The sequence below is a fragment of the Ipomoea nil genome, unplaced genomic scaffold, assembly GCF_001879475.1.
Source record: "Ipomoea nil cultivar Tokyo-kokei standard unplaced genomic scaffold, Asagao_1.1 scaffold0663, whole genome shotgun sequence".
Taxonomy (NCBI): Eukaryota; Viridiplantae; Streptophyta; class Magnoliopsida; order Solanales; family Convolvulaceae; genus Ipomoea; species Ipomoea nil.
The window spans coordinates 764,706-786,194 of NW_017617091.1; the positions used below are offsets into that span (position 1 = coordinate 764,706).

The window sequence follows — 21,489 nt, forward strand, 5'->3', positions numbered from 1 at the left end:
ATTAAGTGAAGGTTTAGGCTACAAGAGGTAACCCATGCTTTACAAAATCTATTTTCATTACCTATATGATGATTTCTTGGATTCTACTTGTGATTTTGCTATGAAATGTGGGTTTTGATGCATTGTCTTGTGAGAATGCATATCTAGAGCTTCTTATTAGGGTTCGTGTATGCCATTGCTTGGCTATTCCTTTGATTCAAGTCATATTGTTGTATTTTGTGAGATTTTGGATGTTTTGGACTTGAATTTGAGCTTGGTGTTGAAAATCCCCGAAGGGATTATTTGGTACAGGGTTGTGTACCCGCGGGCGGAATGGCGGGTAGGGGTCCACCCGCGGGGTACATGTGGTGGAACATGGTTCCCGCGGGGTACAATGTGGGCTTGTTGGGGATTTGTTTCCCGTGATTCTTTTGGCTCGGTAAATGATGTTTTGACTTCCCGATGTTCTTTTGTGGAACTATTTGAGTGTCTTCTTGATGTTTCGTATGTCTAGAACTATATGGTAGGATTCCATGTAAGTTTTGGTGTCTTGAATCGTGCTAAGTGTTCAACCTTGTGATTCGTTGAACCATGATGAGTCTTATGTGTTCTTCGGAACTACGTTTGGTTTACCCGTTTGATAAGCATGCTAGTTCGGTGTTAAAATGCAAGTGTGTGTTGTTTGTTCTTTCCTATTGTGGATGATAACTTGTGTTGATCATCGTTGTTGTCGGATTGTGATCATTTCCTTATTGAGTATGGTTTCATATCTTTGTTGTGATCCATTGATTGATTCCTATGGTGGTGTTGTGTGTGTGGTTGTACCTAGATTGCACGATTAATGGTATGGGACATTAGTCACCAAGGTACGGCAGTGGTCCTCGTGGTGGCCATGACGTGATTATGGAGTTTGTGACCTGTGTGTCGGGTTCACGTGTTTTGGGAGGGCTTCGGCCGTGTGTTATGATCGGTACCCTCGTGTACTATGAATTGGTGGAAATTGTTGGCGGTTGTTGGCGGATGGGGACGACGGTCCTCGGAGGGATAAGGTTGGACTTGGATGTACAGGGGTCTTGGAGGTAATGGTTGGAACTAGCTATAAGGTTGGGGGTAGCCATAAGGTTGGAACTGGGCATAAGGAAGGATTATTGAATTCGTGATGTGTGATGTCACGAAGGCATGTGTTGCCGATGTTTGTTTCTCTATCCGTGACGAGTGATGTCACGAAGGCATGTGTTGCCGATGTGTGTGTCTTTATTCTCATTTGTTGAGCATGTCGGGTGTTATTTTATTGTGTGATGGTAGAATACGCCTTGAGTCTTACTTTTGTTGTTGTTGTCACTTCTTGATGTGTCTTGGGATGTGTTCCCTTATCCTTGTTGTGAGTGGTATAGAGTCTTTGTAGTTGACTTCTATCTCTGGCTTTGAACTTATATATACAGTATTCCGTTTCGAAATGATTTTGTATTAAACTATCTATCTATATATGCTATTGACGCGTATTGATGGGTTACCAGCATTATTCGCTGACCGGGCGTCGTCCCATTTATTTATGTGCTTTTCAGGTCCCGAGTAGTCGGCAAGCGCGATAGAGATGGCTAGTTTAGTCTCCCAGACAGTTGTAGTTGAGTTTTGGGCCTGTGTGCCCCTTATGCTAGACATATTAGATTGTGATGTTGTTTTGACCTTGCTTGTGCGTTCACTTTAGTGTGGACGTGGCATAACACTCTCCGTTTTCTGGCTTTATATAAATAGAATTTCGCTGTGTTTTGCTTATGTTTGTGGTTAGAATGTCTTGCATACTTAAGTTTAAAATGGCATGAAAATCGGGGTTGTTACACTACCACCACCGTTGGTCCTCGAGCCCATGCCCTTGGCACAAGATCCCGCACCAGTAGCACAAGGGCTCGCACCGCTGGCTCCGGAAACCGCACTGCTAGAAATTGAAGGGCCGACACAACGGGCCCGTACCCGTACCACCCGTACCGCTCCATAAGAACGGGGCCACATCATGCGGCTACGTCACATGACACGTGGCACGGACGAGCCCTTTCATGCATTGAATGCTACCACTGATCCAACATGTTATTCACAAGCAGTCGGTCATCCACAATGGCGTGATGCCATGGACCTAGAATTCAATGCGTTACTACATAACAACACATGGACCTCATCCCGGCTGAACCGAATATGAACATCATTGGGTGCAAATAGGTGTTCCGCACAAAACGCACCGCAAACGGTTCTGTAGAGCACTACAAAGCCCGGCTTGTGGCTAAGGGGTTTAATCAGGTAGCTGGGGAAGACTTTTTCGACACATTTAGCCCCGTCGTCAAACCAACGGCAGTTCGCATGCTTTTTTCGATTGCCTTATTAAAAGGGTGGACTCTTCGTCAGTTAGATGTCCACAATGCCTTTCTCAATGGCCACTTAGCAGAAACCGTGTATATGAAGCAACCGCCTGGCTATGAGGACCCGACACACCCTGACTATGTGTGTCACCTTCAGCGCTACTTATATGGCTTGAAACAAGCACCCCGAGCTTGGTTTAAGAGGCTCCACGATTATTTGGTTTCTGTCGGCTTCTCCCCATCGAAGACTGATGTGTGACACCCCGTAAATCCAAATTCTATTTAAGGATTAATTAGATAATTAATCCTAGCTTAATTGGTAATTTATTCCTAAAATCCTGAAAATTCAATAGTCGGAGGACTAGAAATTGACTAGTCAATCCAAGTTAAAGGGTTGTACTCTATGCCTTATGAATTATTCCCTTGTCTCCTTACACTTCCCACTTTAGTAAGGGCAAAGAAGTCCTTTCACCTTATGTTTGTGTCCCAAGCTAACCTAGAGTCATCCTTCATTTCTTTCCCTACCACCCAAAACACAAAAGCTCCCCCTTCTCTCTAGAAAATTGTTAGCTTCATCTTCAAGCCAAATTTTGGGCAATCCTAGATTCTTCAAGTTGGCCTCCAAGATTCAAACTTTCTTGACCTTGAGCATAAGGGAGGGTAAGATCCTTGATTCCTTAGTGTTTTTAGTACCTTTTTAGTTGTCTTTTCTAAAAGATAGAATCTTTGTTGTCTTTTGGTGTGTTCTTGGAGTTGAAATTGAAGGAGAGCTTTAAGAGAAGCTTTAAGGGTGTGAAAAGTGAAGGTTTAGGCTACAAGAGGTAACCCATGCTTTACAAAATCTATTTTCTTACCTATATGATGATTTCTTGACTTCTACATGTGATTTTTGCTATGAAATGTGAGTTTTGATGCATTGTCTTGTGAGAATGCATATATAGAGCTTGTTATTAGGGTTCTTGTATGTCATTGCTTGGCTATTTCTTAGATTCAAGTCATATTGTTGTATTTTTGTGAGATTTTGGGTGTTTTGCACTTGAATTTGGACTTGTTGAAAATCCCTGAAGGGATTATTTTTGGTACAGGGACGTACCCGCGGGCGGAACGACGGGCAGGGAACCACCCGCCGCCCCACCCGCGGGGTACACTTGGCTTTGGAGTATAGTTCCCGCGGGCGGAACCACGGGTGGACCCCACCCGCGGGGTACACTTTTGAGGTTGTTTGGGGATTTGTTCCCCGTGATTCTTTTGACTCGGTAATTGATGTTTTGACTTCCCGATGTTGTTTTGTTGGGCTATTTGAGTGTCTTCTTGATGTTTCGTATGTCTAGAACGGTATGTTAGGAATCCATTTAGGATTTGGTGTCTTGAATCGTGCTAAGTGTTCAACCTTGTGATTCGTTGAACCATGATGAGCCTTGTATGTTCTTCGGAACTATGTTTGGTTTACCCGTTTGATAAGCATGCTAGTTTGATGTTGAAATGCTAGTGTGTGCGGTTTGTTCTTCCCTTGTGAGAATGACAACTTGTGTTGATCATTGCTTGGAGTCGGATTGTAGTCTTTCCTTGATTGAGTATGGTTTCATATCTTTGTTGTGATCCATTGATTGATTCCTGTGATAGAAATGTGTGTATTGGTTGTACCTTGATTGCATAGTTAATGGTATGGGACATTAATCACCAAGGTACAGATGTGGTCCTCGTGGTGGCCATGAATTGAGTTTGGTGGTTTATTATCGTGAGTTTAGCTCACATGTTTGGCGGTTTTGTGATATGATCTTGCAATGTACACTCGTGTACTGAGCGTTCGACGGTATTGTTTGGCGGTTGTTGGAGGGGGAACGACGGTTCCCGGAGGCAAAAGGTTGGATTTGGAAGTATAGGGTGGCACTCGGAGGTAAAGGTTGGAACTGTAATAAGGCCGGGGGTAGGCATAAGGTTGGAACTTGTGACATGAAGTGTCACTGTGGCATGAAGTGCCAATGAGTAATGTCTATTCTTTTCTGATAATCATGTTGAGTGGTATTCTACTTTTTGTTCAGTAGAATACACCTCGAGTTGTACTCGTTTATTGTTGTTGTCTTTGCCTTGATGTCTTCTACTTTGTGATCAGTAGATTACATCTTGAGCTGTGTTGAGTTGTGCTCTTGTTGTCTTGTCTTGATGTTGTCTTCGGATGTTGATTTCCCTTGTTCTTTTGAGAGTGAAATGGAGTCTTTGCAGTTGACTCTCTCTTTGTCTTTGAATTGATATATACTGTATTTCGTTCCTAAAATTATTTTGATTATACTATCTATATATGTTATTGAACGCGTACTGATGGGTTACTAGCAATATTCGCTGACCGGGCGTCGTCCCCTTTCTTTATGTGCTTTACAGGTCCTGAGTAGACATGGCGAGAGCGTTAGTCGTTAGTAGTTTAGCTCCCTTGAACAATGTAGTTAGTGTTTTGGCCTGTGTGCCACCGTTGTTGAACAAAATAGTTTGATGGTTTTAGACTTGCATGTGCATTCACGTTGAGGTGAATGTGGCATAACACTCCTTGGTTTTCCCCGTTTTTATATTAGACTTCTGTTGTGCTTACATTTTATGTTATCTGTTAGTTACCTTACCTTACGTATTTAAGTTTTAAAATGGCATGAAAATCGGGGGTGTTACATGATGTCTCCCTTTTTCACTACTCCGCTGGTTTATCACGGGTGTTCCTTCTGGTCTATGTGGACGACATCATTATGATGGGAAATGACTCCGCCTTGATTGATAACTTACTGCACCGGCTATCCACTACCTTCAAAATTCGTGACCCTGGCACTCCGGGATTCTTTCTTGGTATTGAAACACTGAAGATTGGCAGTGGACTCATGCTGTCTCAACGTCGCTACATGAAAGATCTCCTGAACCGGGCTGGTATGACGGATTGTAAACCTCTGGCCACTCCAGCTGCTGTCACTCAGGCCGTCACACCGTCCACGCAACCATATGAGAATCCCACTCACTACAGGCGTCTAGTCGAGGCCTTACAATACTTAACCATCACACGGCCGGACCTTTCTTATGCAGTTAATCGTCTGTGTCAGTTCATGCACTCTCCGGTTGATGATCATTGGGCACTACTGAAAGGAGTTTTACAGTACATTAAAGGGACACTCGACTACGGGTTATGTCTATCGGCTTCGCCCTCGACTGCGGTTCATGCCTTCTCTGATTCAGACTGGGCTGGGTGTCCGGTACACAGGAAGAGTACTAGTGGGTACGCCGTCTTTTTGGGCTCTAATCTAATCTCATGGCTCTCCAGGAAACAGTGCACTATCGCCCGCACTTCGACTGAAGCCGAGTATAAGACACTTGCAGATGTCTCAGCAAAAGTCACGTGGGTTGTCTCTTTACTCCGCGAGCTTGGGTTGCATTCTGGGGATCCAGCGACTCTGTGGTGTGACAATCTCGGCGCCATTTATCTATGCGCCAACCTAGTTTTTCACACCAGGACCAAGTATGTAGAGATTGATTTTCACTTTGTTCGGGACAAAGTTGCTTCGGGTGACTTCGTGGTGAACTTTGTGTCTACTAAAGATCAGCTGGCGGATGTCTTCACCAAACCCCTACCGGGGCCAAGATTTGCGGCGCTACGCGACAAGCTCAATATTGTCTCACACCCTTGTGCTTGAGGGGGTGTGTTAGTAATGTTATTAGTTTATATTGTTATTATTATTATATTTAATAATTGTGTATTAAGTTGGTTAAGCCTCCTGTGGCTAGCCTATTAGATAGGAGTTCTTTACGTATTAATATTGTAATTCCTTATCGTTTCAGAATTGAATAGATTTCACAAACTCATCCTATGGACTCGTGAGTTCAAGGCAGTGTATTGTGTGCTATTTTTGTGTATAATTTTTGGAAAATATTTTGATTGTTTTGAAGATGCCTGTGAACAAAGAAAATTGAATATATTCAAAATTTTGGGTTACATGTCAAATATCAAGGGAGTGTGGGTACAAGTCTCTGGAGGATCCTCTGATTCTTCAATTGATGTCTTGAACACTCCACCATTGGAGGGCCTCCGGGTTTCAAGTGGTTTGATCTTCAAAGAAGGGCTTGTATATATAGCTTGTTCTTCTTGAAGGGCCTCCGGGTTCAAATGGCTTGATCTTCAATAGATGTTTGGATCAACATGCATCAACATATGGAGGAGGAGAGGCTTTTACTTTCAGGATCACATTTTTATTGTGATCTCTGAATAAGCTTTAGATTTCTTTCTATGATTTTTCCTAGGATGTGTGTTTACATAGAAATGAAAAGTCCTATTTATAGCGGTAGGATAGAAGAGTTTTGATAGGTTCAAACTCTTTTGATATTATCTAATTAACAAATTAGAAAATATCAATATTATCCAAAATATTTTAAATATATTCAAATATGCTAATATTGATAAATAATCAATATTTATCAAAATTTAAGTGTCTACAATGCCTCTTGACACTTGTGTTATAGATATTATGTGAGTTGGAAATGCTATGTTTGAGAAACCATTATTTTGAGAATAGGTTATGTATATATTTTGGAAATTTATTTTTGAGAAAATTATATGAGTATGGTAGGGATATTATGTTACATTTATGAATGGCATTTTGATAGCCTAAGGGCAAAGATTATTGAAGTATATGCACATTATTTTGATAAGGTTATGGTTGTGAAAATTATATTTGAGGAATATGTTATAAAGATTATTATTATCATTATTTTGGGAGGATATTTGTATAAAAATGTATTATTTTGGAGGATTTTGTGATTTGTGGGCTAAGGGCTTATTTTGGGATTATATCCGGTAGAAAACATCCTAGATAATTGATTGAGGGGAAACTTGGTAAAAAACATCTTGGGTTACTAGAGTTTGTTTACCACATGTTGGGCTTGAAATCTCAATTAGCCAGTGTGCACACTTAAGGTAGTGGTCACGTTTCCACCTAGGGTAAAGTGGGGGGGTTTTATGGTGTGTTTAGTAAAGGTTTGATGTTCACCTAAGGCTTTAATGAGATGATGTCCCTGCCCCACTAGCGTGATTTGGATTCCTCCATATATATATATATATATATATATATATATATATATATATATATATATATATATATATATATATCCCTCATTTATGTCCATGTTTTTAGTGCTAACCATTTTGTACATTGTGCTTTCAGAGTTGTACTATACAATTTTTTGGACAAAAGTACCCTTACCGTTATAACTTACGTTATCTTTTCCATTACTTTTACCATGCACATGTATTCATCATATATTTTATTATATTGTTTAATGATAACAATATTTGTAGACATTCTATATTCATTACTTTTAACTAGTAAAATTTTTTTAGTTATTTTTTAAAATATAAATATTGGGCATATGTTTTTTGCGCATTACGCATAGAAAATATATATATATATATATATATATATATATATATATATATATATATATATATATGTATGTATGTATGTATATGGTTGAGTTCACATGAGGACCACAATATATAAAGGACTGTGCGGACTGATTACGGGCACACGATAAATTAGTATCAGGCACACAACGTAATACACAAATGGCACACAAGAATACATGTAAACATCAGGTTTTGAACCCAAGCTCTATTAAGGTGCATGATTTGTTTGCTTAAGGTGCGTCAGTTGCTTAAGGTGAGTTAGTTGTGTAAAACATAAAGTGAACCATTTTTAAAACCTTAGGTGCGTGGTTTGTGTTCTTAAGGTGCTTTGTTATGTACTTAAGGTGCATGGTTTGTGTTCTTAAGGTGCATGATTTGTGTTCCTAAGGTGTTCTGTTTATGTGCTGAATGTGCGTATGTTGTGTACTTAAAGTGCGTCAGTTTAATGCTTAATGTGCGTCTAACCGCACAATCGCATGGGAAGCCATTATCGCACCAGATCCCTTCCCTATATATATATATATATATATATATATATATGTGTGTGTGTGTGTGTGTGTGTGTGTGTGTGTGTGTGTGTGTGTGTGTGTAGAAAATTACACTTTTGGTCCTATAACTATTGATGTCTTGTTAATTTCAATACTTAACTTTAAAAACTAACAATTTAGTCCCGTAACTATGCAATTCTTAACGCATTTGATCCACCCGGCCAAATGTCGCCGTAAAAAATGTACTCCGTAAACCATTTTAGATTATTTATTTATGGGGGCAAAATTGTCATTTCATGCCACTTTCTCTTCTTCCGCCTGAAAACGTTCATTTCATCGCCGGTGATTGATAGTGGCGGCCATTATTGAAAACGAAGAAGCTTGATAGCTACTCGTGACCGCAGTTTCAGTACTGGGTCTGAGGCCATTATTGTGTTTAGAGGCAGCAGGAAACATAACGGAACCAGCTCTAGTAACATTATTTGTAAAACAACCCAAGGCGCGGGGAGAGAGCTGGTGATCGGAGAAATGATCGGGAGCGGGTGGCTGGAAATCGGAGAAGGTTCTCCGGTGAGAAGAGCCATCGGCGAAATCAGCTCCGATGAGAAAGTGGTATCTCCGGTTAGAGGTGTCCGGGAGGCACCATATTTACTGTCTGTAAATGTCTACAGGCGGCATAAGATTGAAAAATAAAGAAAATCTTTACCCTGTTATATTTCTCTGGCATTTGTTTAATGATGTTTGTTAAGGAGTTCTATACTGCTTTTTTTTTTTTAAGGACAGTTTGTTTGTTTTTTGTTTAATAAATCATAAAGTAGTAATTGAACATTGTACTTAACTCATTGATTTTTTCGCTAAATTAATTTACAAAACCGACAATTAATTAGTTTTGTAAGATCTGCATAATTAATTGTTTGAAGATCTGCAATGGAGAAGACGCGGGGTAGGTGCAAGGAAGAAGAAGACTTGAATTGACCGTTTTACCTACATGAATAATTGATTTAAAAAGACTTGCGTTTTTCCGACGATATATTGGCCGGTGATTTGGTCGGAAGACCAAATGTGTTAAAAATTACATAGTTACGGGATTAAATTGTTAGTTTTTAAAGTTAAGTATTGAAATTAACAAGACTTCAATAATTATAGGACCAAAAGTGTAATTTTCTCATATATATATATATGATATTGGTTATACTTTGAGAATTCTAAATACATTCTCAAAGCATAACCGATATCATATATATACACTTTTGAATACCTATTTTACGTATAATACTTGAGAATAATGTCTTAAACTTATCTATATTTATTATGGAAAGAAATGATGTTTTGAAAATGGATATATCTACTTATACATTCATATGGCATGACTTTTAAAGTGATTGTATCTGTTTTGACTTGTTAAAATGTTTCCTACAATCGTGGCTAATGATTTAAGCTTTTGGGTGAATGCGTGAGTACTTAAATATTTAAATATTAAACCTATGATTTTGGAATGTAAACCCCTTATTTTTATAAAGTATAAAAATGTAATTATTTTATGGGGCAAAGTCGTTCTTACTTAGCATGTTTATGCTAATTGTTTGTTTTTATGTGTTTTGAACTTACCCCTTTTCAGGTTAGGAGTAATGTATGCATCGAGAGCGCGTATTAGTGGTTGTAACTCTCGTATTGATTCCTCTTACTTAGATTTGACCGTTGAGACAATTATGTTATGATTGAGATAGTTGTAGACTTGATAATTGTAGACATTTGTTACTTCCTTTTTGAGCTCTTAGTACTTGGGAGTTTGTATGATGAATTTGACAATTGTGTCTTGTAGAACCCGTGTTTTGGATTTTGTTACCTTTAGTGGAAGCCTGCATCTATCCATGAGTGGATAGGTATGACGGTAATGCTCCCTTTGTTTTAAGGATATTAAATATTATCTTAGTTGGATGAAATCTTAGGAGCATTTATATTGTTTAATTAGATGACTCCCTTATGATATTGTGTTAGAATTTGGGGGTGTTACACTAATGCACAACATTATGTGCACTGTTAAATGCTACCGGAATTGTGGGAACAATTATATATTACACAATGCACATTTATGCATTGCAATGTGCACACTCTAATATTGCATTGCACATACATTCACATTGAAATCCACAAATACACATTATGCACCACTACCACGAGCAAGGAAAATAAGGATAAAAAAATTTCAGTTGATTCACATACCAAACTAGTGCACAAACACATTATTATATGCAAACCACAACACAAACAAATGAACACACATATGTATTATAGTGCACACACGCCATACACATCATGCACCATCACCGCCACCACCAAGAAAATAAAGATAAAAATCTCAATTGATTCACATATTTGACTCGTGCACAAGCACAGATAATTAGATGTAAACGACACCACAAACAAATGCATAAAAATCTCAGTTGATCACATACTTAACCAGTGCGCACATGCCACATTCATACATTACACTATGTACACTCTAAAATTGCATTGTCCATATGTTCACATTGAAATGCACTACCATCACAACCAAGGAAAACAAAGAAAAAAAATCACAATTGATTTATACCTAACTAGTGCACAAACACATTATTAGATGAAACCTACATCACAAGCAAATGCACACGCCTATGTACTATAGTGCACACATGCCAAGTTTACAACACACACACATCACATGAAAACAAAGTGCACACAAGGCCATGTCAAGGTGCACACATACGACGGAAATCCAACCACGAGGAACCAATAGTTCAAATATAGACAATATTATACTCAAATGATAGATAATTAAAAACACAAAAATCAACTTGAGTTCATAGCTGAAAAAATGAAATGTAAAAGGACAAAATTCAAAACAAGATGGAGAAAGAACCCACACGAAAGAGAGTAAATCAGCAAGGAAATCCTAACTTACCATAATTCAACTTCTAAAATCTAGCATAACATCTATAGCCTTCAAAACTCAAACCAAAATTACCAAAGCACCCTATATAAATAAAAAGGTAACTAAATATGAAAAAATAAAAAAAAAAATCATAGATATATTTACATCCAAAATAGACAGCCCAGATTTGTCCACAGTTCTCATGTGAGAAACAATTTTCATATGATATCATATGATTGAAAATGAGTTATAACTAATGATTTTAAGGAGAATAATGAATAGGAAAAGTAAATAAGAGAAAATGAGATTTGTGCTTGAAATTGAAATTGAAATAAAAATAATAAAAGTGGTAACTGATAATAGGGTATGGAATGTAGTAAGTATTACACAATCCATGCAAATTTTGTGACTAAACAATTGGTAGGGTGGGGGAAAGGAGATGGAGAAAACTGAACAATCGGTAGGGTGGGGAAAAGGAGATGGAGAAAACTGGTGACTGAAGGAGATGAATAAAATCATTGTAGAAAATTAGAAAAAAGTGATGAAATTAAAATACCCTTATTTAAAATGAAATTTCGCTAGAAAAGTTATCGGAAGGACAAAAAATTTTCAACATATGATAATTTGGAATGTTAAATAACGAAAAATGATAGCTTGAGACTAAATATGAAATTGTCACAAAAGATAAGGTAACTTCATTAGAATTAACTCTTTTAAAAATATAATAATATGTGTGTCATTTAAAAGATCTTAATTAAAAATTTTAATGATATATTGTATATACATTAATTTTAAGGAAAATTACATTTTTGGTACTTCAATTATACTCGTAATATAAACTTAGTCTTTGAATTATATGTGTGATCTTTTTGAACTCTAAATTTGCAAAGTGGCGATTTTTAGTTTATCTTGGACTATTTTTTACCACAAATACATGACGTAATAAAGTGGTTGATTTGGTCCTTCAAGGATTTAAATCGTCACTTTAAGTATAATTCAAGGGTTAAAATGATCACACATATAATTTAGAGATTAAGTATGTGTCACGGATAGTCGGATATAATTGAAAGATACAAATGTAATTTTCTCTTAATTTTATTTGTAAAAATAAAGATAAAAATAAATTTAAGTTGAACAAATTTTAAAAATAAGAATGTGTTGAGTGTATATAACAACATGTATCCTGATTCATTCTTCTAAAAGGTTGAACCCCAACCCTAAGGGCCCCACACCCTGACTCGACAGAGCATTTGGGAGGACATGTATCCTAATTCATGATATAACTATTGATTGGCTAGATTTATTTCCTCATAGGCTTCAAATTGAGGAAAACTTGCATTATTATTATAATTTATATTTATAATTATATATCTAAAAACATAATAAGCTTCAATCCAGGTTATACCCCTGCTTTATGTCCATGTTTTCCGTTAATTTTTTTGTACCTTGTGCTACAAAAGTTGTACTACATAATTTTTTTGACAAAAATATCCCTGCTGTTATAACTTCTGTTATCTTTCCACATTATTATTACCATGTACATGCATACACAATATTTTTTCTTACATCCTTCAATGGTAAGTTTGAATTCATTTAGGTTTTAATTAAAATGTTACCATAGTTATATTTAGTAAATTATCATTTCTATAATGAGCAAATACCAATTTTGGTCACACAAATATTAACAAAATGACAGTTTTGGTCCACATGTTTAATTCTTATCAATTTTCATCCACGACTATTGTTTTAGTACCAATTTTCATCCACAACTATTATTTTAGTGCCAAAATTCATCACGTTGGTCACCCCTTCGTTTAAGACATGCCGGAATATGAAATTATTAAGAGTAGTTTCGTGCTTTTCAAATTAGGATTCATATTTGAGCATGAATAAAGGGATTTAAACCCTAAAATCTATCCCAATTCGTAATTTTCCTCCTCAAATTAATATAGGATGAGGATGAGAACTGCGAATTGAGATCAATCTTTGGGCTTAAATTCATTTATTTATGCTCAAATTGGAATATTAAGTTGAAAAGGACGAAAATGCCCTTAAAATTTTTAGATTTCGGGATGTTTTAAATAGATGGGTGACCGACGTGATGAATTTTGGTACTAAAATAATAGTCGTGGATTAAAATTGGTACAAAAACAATAGTCGTGGATGAAAATTAGTAGGAATTAAACATGTGGACTAAAATCGTCATTTTGGTAATACTCGTGGGACTAAAATCGGTATTTGCTATTTCTATAATTCTTACCTCAATAATATTAATATGAACTAGTATTTGCATCCGTGCGATGCACGGAATGAATATGTTGTAATATATTAAGAATATATGAATCGATATATAATTATTTAAATTAGAACATCAAATATTATATAGTGCACTTAAAGATATGATTTAAATCGTTTATATATTTTGATGTTATCATTGCTTGAATTTGTGCAAATAATTGCTCAAATTAATAGCTAATGTCTAGATGTACAGATGCGGTCCTATAATTTTGAAGATTTTTTTTATCATTGTTTAGTATTTTCATACATTAGGTAAATGTGCTCGTTCTCTAACAACTCAGTTATAGAAATGAATTGCTATCCATATTCATTTGTATGGAAGATATATTTTTTTGTCTAGATATATAGCAACATCATTTACAAAGGGGAGCCTGGCTCCTTTTTGTCTTCTTCTTATTTTTTTTTTAAATTTTAATTTTATTTTGTATATCGTTTTGTTTGGATGATGATGATGATGATTATTATTATTATTATTATTATTATTATTATTATTATTATAAATGTTTGTATATCATTTTTTTTTGGATATATGTATTCATAATTTTTGAATTTCATATTCACAATTATTAAATCTCTATATTCATAATTACATAACTATATGTTTATAATAATGTTCACAACACTATGTTTATAACCGATTCTATTACACTATGTTCACAACACTATGTTAATAGTAAAATAAAGCTAACTTATTAATAACCGATTCTATTACACTTTTTTACGCAGAATTTTTCTTAAAGATTAATAGTAAAATAAGGCTAAATTATTAATAACCAATTCTATTCAATTTTTATGTAAAATCTTTTCTAAAGATTAATAGTATCTTAATGATTCTTTTTCTTATACTGTTTATTGATTCTTTTCCATTTTTCAGAGTGTAGAAAAAATTCACATGGCTAACATTTTCTTCCATTCATTTCTATTTTTTCATATTATTATTAATTTCCTTCCCAATATTATTCTATATTGTTTTGGCGTACGGTTTCCTTCCATTCATTTCTATTTTTTCATATTATTATTAATTGTTTAGGCGGGAACTTGTAAATGAGGATATTGTTTTTATTAATTAATATAGAATATAGATTACCAATTAAAATTAAAGTTTTTATTATAATTGAACAATAATATTACCAATTATTATTTGAAGATTTTGTAAAACAGTAAGTAAAATTGTATTACGAATAGGAAAATATATGTACTTTAATTTTAATTTAAATTATTAATAATTAATTCTATTTTATTTTTTTAACAAAATCTTCCTTAAAGATTAATAGTAAAATAAAGTTAAATTATTAATAACCGATTCTATTACATTTTTTACGCAGAATTTTTCTTAAAGATTAATATAGTAAAATTAAGCTAAATTATTAATAAACGATTTTATTACATTTTTTTACGCAGAATTTTTCATAAAGATTAATAGTAAAATAAGACTAAATTAGTAATAACCAATTCATTTTCTATTTTTTACGCAAAATCTTCCGTAAAAGATTAATAGTAAAATATCTTAATGATTATTTTCCTTATACTGCTTATTGATTCTTTTTCATTTTTCAGAGTGTAGAAAACATTCACATGAATAATATTTTCTTCCATTATTTTCCATACTTCCATATTATTATTAATTTTTTTTCCAATACTATTATTAATTGTTTGGGGGTACGGCTTCCTTCCATTCTTTTTCATATTATTATTAATTGTTTAGGCGGGAGCTTATAAAGGATGATTTGTGTCTATTAATTAATTAAGAATATAAATATAGATTAATATAGAATATACATTACCAATTAAAATAAGTTTTTTTTAATATTATATTGAACAATAATATTACCAATTATTATTATTATTATTATTATTATTATTATTATTATTATTATTATTATTATTATTATTATTATTGGTTCACATAGTTGAATTATTTATTTTTTATTTAATTATTATAAACATAAATGATATTTTACTAATTAATTTATGATATTTATCAAATTGTATTTTTTAAATATAGTGTTTTGTCCATGCATTGCACGGAATTTTATTTTTGTTATTATGAATTTAAAATAAAAATAGAAAAAATAAAAAGATGTTAAAATGTACAATATAATAATATAATTGGACTTTTATATATTTAGTCAAGTATCTACTTCATAACATACAAAATTAAAATTTAAATTTTGTATGGTTAATATATTCTCTAATCATGTACATATTTAGATAAATTTATAGAAAAAATTCATATAATTAAGTTGATTTATTCCAAATTGTATTTCATATATATATATGAAATTTAAAAATATGAATAATAAAAACTAAGAGAATTGTACTTAGAAATCAATAAAAAAAAATGTAAATTCTAAATTTTGTATGAATAAATAAATATTTTAATCGGACGCATATCCTTATATGATTGTATAATACTTTGTATATACATATAATATTTATTAATATGTATATAGGAAAGTCCTATAATATAATTTCATTAATTATAATTTATATTGATAGATTTATACGTATTTAAATTATATTTAGAAATTTAAAGAGTATATGTATGTATATTTAAAAAAATTATAAATATTCATGTTTTGTTAATTTTATAATTTCATTTCTTTAATTATATTTTATATTTTATTAATTATAATTTAATGAAATTGTCACAAATATGTCTACGGAAGAAATCATATATTTCTCAATTTCATTAATTATATTAATTAAAATTACAAAATATTGTGGCAATTACCACAATAATTTCATTAATTATAACATTTGTTTTCTTCCAATATTTAAATACATTAGCATAAAATTACCATAATAATAACACAAAAGAAGGAAAGAAAAATTATGAGAATAATCTATATCTATATATAATTAAAAGTAAAATCCTCCTAACTAAGTTTATCCCCAAAACTTAGGGGCATATATATATAAATTGCATATTTACCATACATGCATATTTTGTGTTTATATAGTATAATTTTTGGTATCAAACATTTGAATGGTAATAAACGGGAGAATATGTCAACATACAAATGATAATTCTTTTATTACTATACTAATTTTAATGGTAATTCATTAATTACTATATTTCACGATGAGTCAGCCTGTTCATGCCCATCATTTTTCAAGAAACATAGAAATGAAATAGTCAATTATTAAAATTGTTTATGATTTCGTTTTTAATTTTTGTCTAAAGTTAAAGATATATATTTTTGGCGATTATAACATTTTTTGTATTAACTGAAAATTTGAAAGTTTTACCTTTTTTGAGATCTCTTACCATTTTATAATTTCAATATTGTGCTATTTTGAACTCATCCATGGTGTATAAATACACTCTATATGTCCATACAAAATTCATTGAGGAGACATTTGTACTCAAGAGTAAACTTCTCCTTAAACTAAATTCGGGTGTCAAGAAAATCTCCGTTTTCATTCATAATGATATTCCTATTTCTGAGTCTCTCATCACCGTTCGGTACATCAATGATGTCTGGATTTCTGGGTCTTCCATTGTTCCCTTTGATCCTTATGATTGTGCCATTGCCAGTATTTTTTTATTTGGGTTCAGTACAACGTGGATTTTTTTGGGAGGTTTCTCTAATTAAATTTTTGGTTAAAAATTTATATTTCCTTTGTATTTTATTTTATTACTTTTTTATTTATTTATACTAATATGTGAATGGAGTAACACAAAATCTGAAATTGTATTTGTTATTTATTTCTTCTTTTTAAATAATCATTATTTTTGTGTTTTACACAAATTTAGAAAAAATCAAATATAGCGAGATTTTTAATAGGTTAAACAAACACTCTACTCAAGTTGTGATATATATATATATATATATATATATATATATATATATATATATATATATATATATATATATATATATATATTAATTATAAAAATGCTGTAAAATGAACTCTGCTTGGTAAAAAAAACATAGAAACTTGAATGGCATGTACAAATCTCGAAGTCAACATACTAACTCTAAGTTTCAGAAAATCTTTCAAAATTATCAAAATTACCGTCTTTATCATCCTCGATCGCATCTCTACAATCTTCCATAAAAACTAAACCAATAGGGTTCTGTTACAAATGCTCTTCCTCCTCAATTTCCTTTTGTTGAAGCGGAGCCTCCTTAAGTATCTTCAAACTCATACCAGATGATATAAACTGCAAAACATATTGAAGTACGTGAGAATATAGTTAGAAAAATGTAGAAAATTTATACAAAAAGAAAGCAGAGATATGAGTCTGAGATTCTTTGATTGAAGAAGCCATTGTATTTATAGGTAGAAAATACTAATTCAAAAGGAAAGTATAATAATTTATTTATTTAAGGGAAAGTATAATAATTTATTTATTTAAGGTATATACCATTATTATTATTATTATTATTATTTATTTATTTTCCATTTGACATTTACTTACCAAATAAGTTTTACTACAAAAGTTTTGGGGGGAAAATTTGTTAGGAGGATTTTATTTTTATATATACTAGTATTTTCGCCCGTGCGATGCACGGGATTGATTTGTTATAATATATTAAAAATATTTGGATTGATATATAATTATTTAAATAAGAATATCAAATATTATACAGTGCAATTGAAGATGTGTTTTGAATTATTTATGTGTTTTGATGTTATCATTGTTTGAATTTGAGCAAATAATTGCTCAAATTAATAGTTAATGTGTAGATGTACGCATGCGATGCTGTAACTTTGGAGATTTTATTTATCATTGTTTATTATTTTTTTTATAAATTAGGCAAATATGTTCGTTCTCTAGGAACTCAGTTATAGGAATGAATTGCTATCTTAATTTATTTGTATGAAATATATATACATATATATATATATATATATATATATATATATATATATATATATATATATATATATATATATATATATATATATATATATATATATATATATATATATTTGTCTAGATATATAGCAATTTTGTCATTTAAAAAAACATAATATCAACGATTGTATTTACACATTATTGAAATCTGTTTGTAGATGACATTGGTTGTAGCAACGCAATCCTGTCCATCATCGTATAGAGCTAACACCTGCAGTCCATCAGGATAAGTGACTCGGGTGAAAATATATAATGGTAGAGTATTAGTCAATTAGCGATCCTTTTATATTTTTAAGTCAATTAGTAATATCAAATTCATTTTTAGCAAATTATTCTTTTATATTTTTAGTCAATTAGTCAATTAGAATATCATATGCAGTGTTATTTTTACCTAATTTTCGTTCAATTTTTAATTAATGATGTATAATATTATTATTGAAATGACACCAAATATATATATATATATATATATATATATATATATATATATATATATATATATATATATATATATATATATATATATTATTGAAATATTTACATTCCATTTTGTTTAAAATATGCATTTACTATTTATGATGTAGAAATATTATTGAAATATTTTCGTCAAATTTTAGTTTCCGTTCCATTTTTAATTAAAATGCAATGATCAAACCATTTATTTTTTTTCATATTAATCAATTATGGATCATTTTTTAGGCAGTCAACTATTAGTATTCATTTCTTTTTATATTTTCAGTCAATTTGTAATGCCATATTCAGTTTCAGCCAATTATTCTTTTTATTTTATGTTATTTTATTTTCATTCAATTAGTCAATTAGAATATCAGATGCGGTGATATTTTTACCTAATTTTTGTTCCATTTTTAATTGATGATGTGGAATATTATTATTGAAATATTCCGGTTTCATTTTTAATTTTTGTTTCATTTTTAATTTACCTTTACTATTGTTTAAAATATGCATTTACTATTGATGATGTAGAATATTATTATGTAAATATTTCATTTTTATTTTTAATTTACTTTTACTTGATGATGTAGAATATTATTATTAAAATATTTTCGTTCTATTTTTAATTTCCATTTTATTGTTTAACATTGTGAAAGATTTATGACATAATTGTGATTTGATGTATTATACTATTGTGAAAAATTAAAATGCAATGATCTGACCATTTCCTTTTTCATTTTAGTCAATTATGGATCATTTTTATTTCTAGTCAATTATTAATATTCATTTCATTTTCCAATTAACCTAACTTCAATTCTTTTTTTTTTTCATTTTTAATTTTCTCCAATTAACCTAACTTCAATTCCTTTTTTTTTCATTTTTAATTTTCAGTAAATTATTAATATTCATTTCTTTTTCTAATTTACCTAATTTCCATTCCATTTTTGATTGATGATGTAGAATATTATTGTGAAATATTTATGTTCCTTTTTTCATTCTTTTTTTAATTTACCTTTACTATTTACTATTGTTTGGACAGGAAATCAAATAAATAGGATTTTGTTTTTAATTATAGTATAGATTTGACCGTGAGGTTGTAACAAACACACACACACACACACACACACACACACACACACACACACACACACATATATATATATATATATATATATATATATATATATATATATATATATATATATATATATATATATATATATATGATGAATTGGTTATATTATAAATTGTTTAAATTTGTTATATAGGGTATTATGTTATGTGAGAGCATTGAATATGAAAACAATATTCCCAAGATTTTAGTTGATTTCTACTTTATATTTGCTTACAAAATAAGTTGTATAAAATTAGTTGGTGATAAACATCCAAAAATTCTACACGGTAATACCATACATAATATTAACAATTATGCTATTATGTTATTACCTAATTAATTAATGTCTTTTCTACACGATATTATAAATACGTAAAAAAATATGGAGAATTTGCAAACAATAATGTTACCAAAAATATTATTATATTATAGAATATAACTAATATATCTTGGAAGTAAAATTTGAGCTCTAAGATCATATAGCGCACTCTTTGATCCTATATCAATAAATAATTAGTTATATACACATTTAGCAGTACCAATGTCATTACTAATACTTTATATATATCTGCAGTATTGAACCTTTAATGTGAGATAAGAAAGAAATAATCAGTTAAATGATGCCTTTATTTGGATGCACTAAGACTATTACAATGCTCCATCACTTTGCAAACATGTACAACTTTGGCTTTATTTTATACTTTAAATTATACTTTGCTTATCCTTTAGATTTTAATGTATTATTTTAAGCTAATTTATTTATTAACATTAAAAAAAATACATTTTAAAGTGTGACAATTTATACTAATAAATCATTTTAAAAAGTGGCAAAAAATGATTTTCTAATTTCATGCCACTGCATCAATTTAAAAAAAAATTATTGCTATTGTTTACCTCAATCATCTCATAAATATCCATAATTTTTATTAGAGGGGTCTAATCAACACATAAACTGAAAAAAAAAATGACAATCATAAACAAAATATGTACAAAAATAAATGATAAAAATATCATGATAATGATTAAGACATAATAAATTTACCTTTCCAAAAAATCACAAAACTCTGGAAATCCTGATTGAAAAGTAGCTGTGTATCAAAAGTTACATATCTTGACATAACTGGCTAATCAAAAAGAACATTCATTACTTGTCCTTATTCAAACACTTTCAAATATAAAGAAAAATTAAAATACTTGTGTTTAGATTAACTCTTCGTATCATTTTTAACTCTACACAATTGCATAAGAACAACAATAGGATTTGCAAGGCCAGAATTTCAAAAAAAAAAAAAAAAAAAGGTTTCAACTCTTGGCCTTGGTATATGTTGATCCCACACTGTAGCTTTCAATTGATTGTCCCTATAAACAAATAAACTACGGAGTTCATAATAAAAAATACATATACAAAATACAATAAAAATAACAAAATTAGATAATTTACTTTGTATCCACGTACAATTAGAAAATCAATAAGTTAAGAAAGCTTCCCTGCAATGATCTTATCCAATGGGGAGTATATCTCAACGACCCTACCAATAACGTCAAACATGTTAATAAAAAAAAAAAAGAATTCAGATGTAGATTAAAATTGTAA

The 21,489-nt window shown here is 31.3% G+C and overlaps 1 protein-coding gene across 1 annotated transcript; it reads left to right on the forward strand.

The window, feature by feature from the left end:
• Positions 1 to 5,065: 5,065 nt before the first annotated feature.
• LOC109174781 (uncharacterized mitochondrial protein AtMg00810-like) lies at positions 5,066 to 5,995 on the forward strand. The gene has a single exon (XM_019324023.1). The coding sequence runs from the start codon at positions 5,066 to 5,068 to the stop codon at positions 5,993 to 5,995; it is 930 nt and encodes a 309-aa protein (XP_019179568.1).
• Positions 5,996 to 21,489: the final 15,494 nt, after the last annotated feature.

Coding starts and splice junctions, on each gene's coding strand:
- LOC109174781 (XM_019324023.1), top strand. CDS start 5,066: ATGGGAAATGACTCCGCCTTGATTGATAACTTACTGCACCGGCTATCC.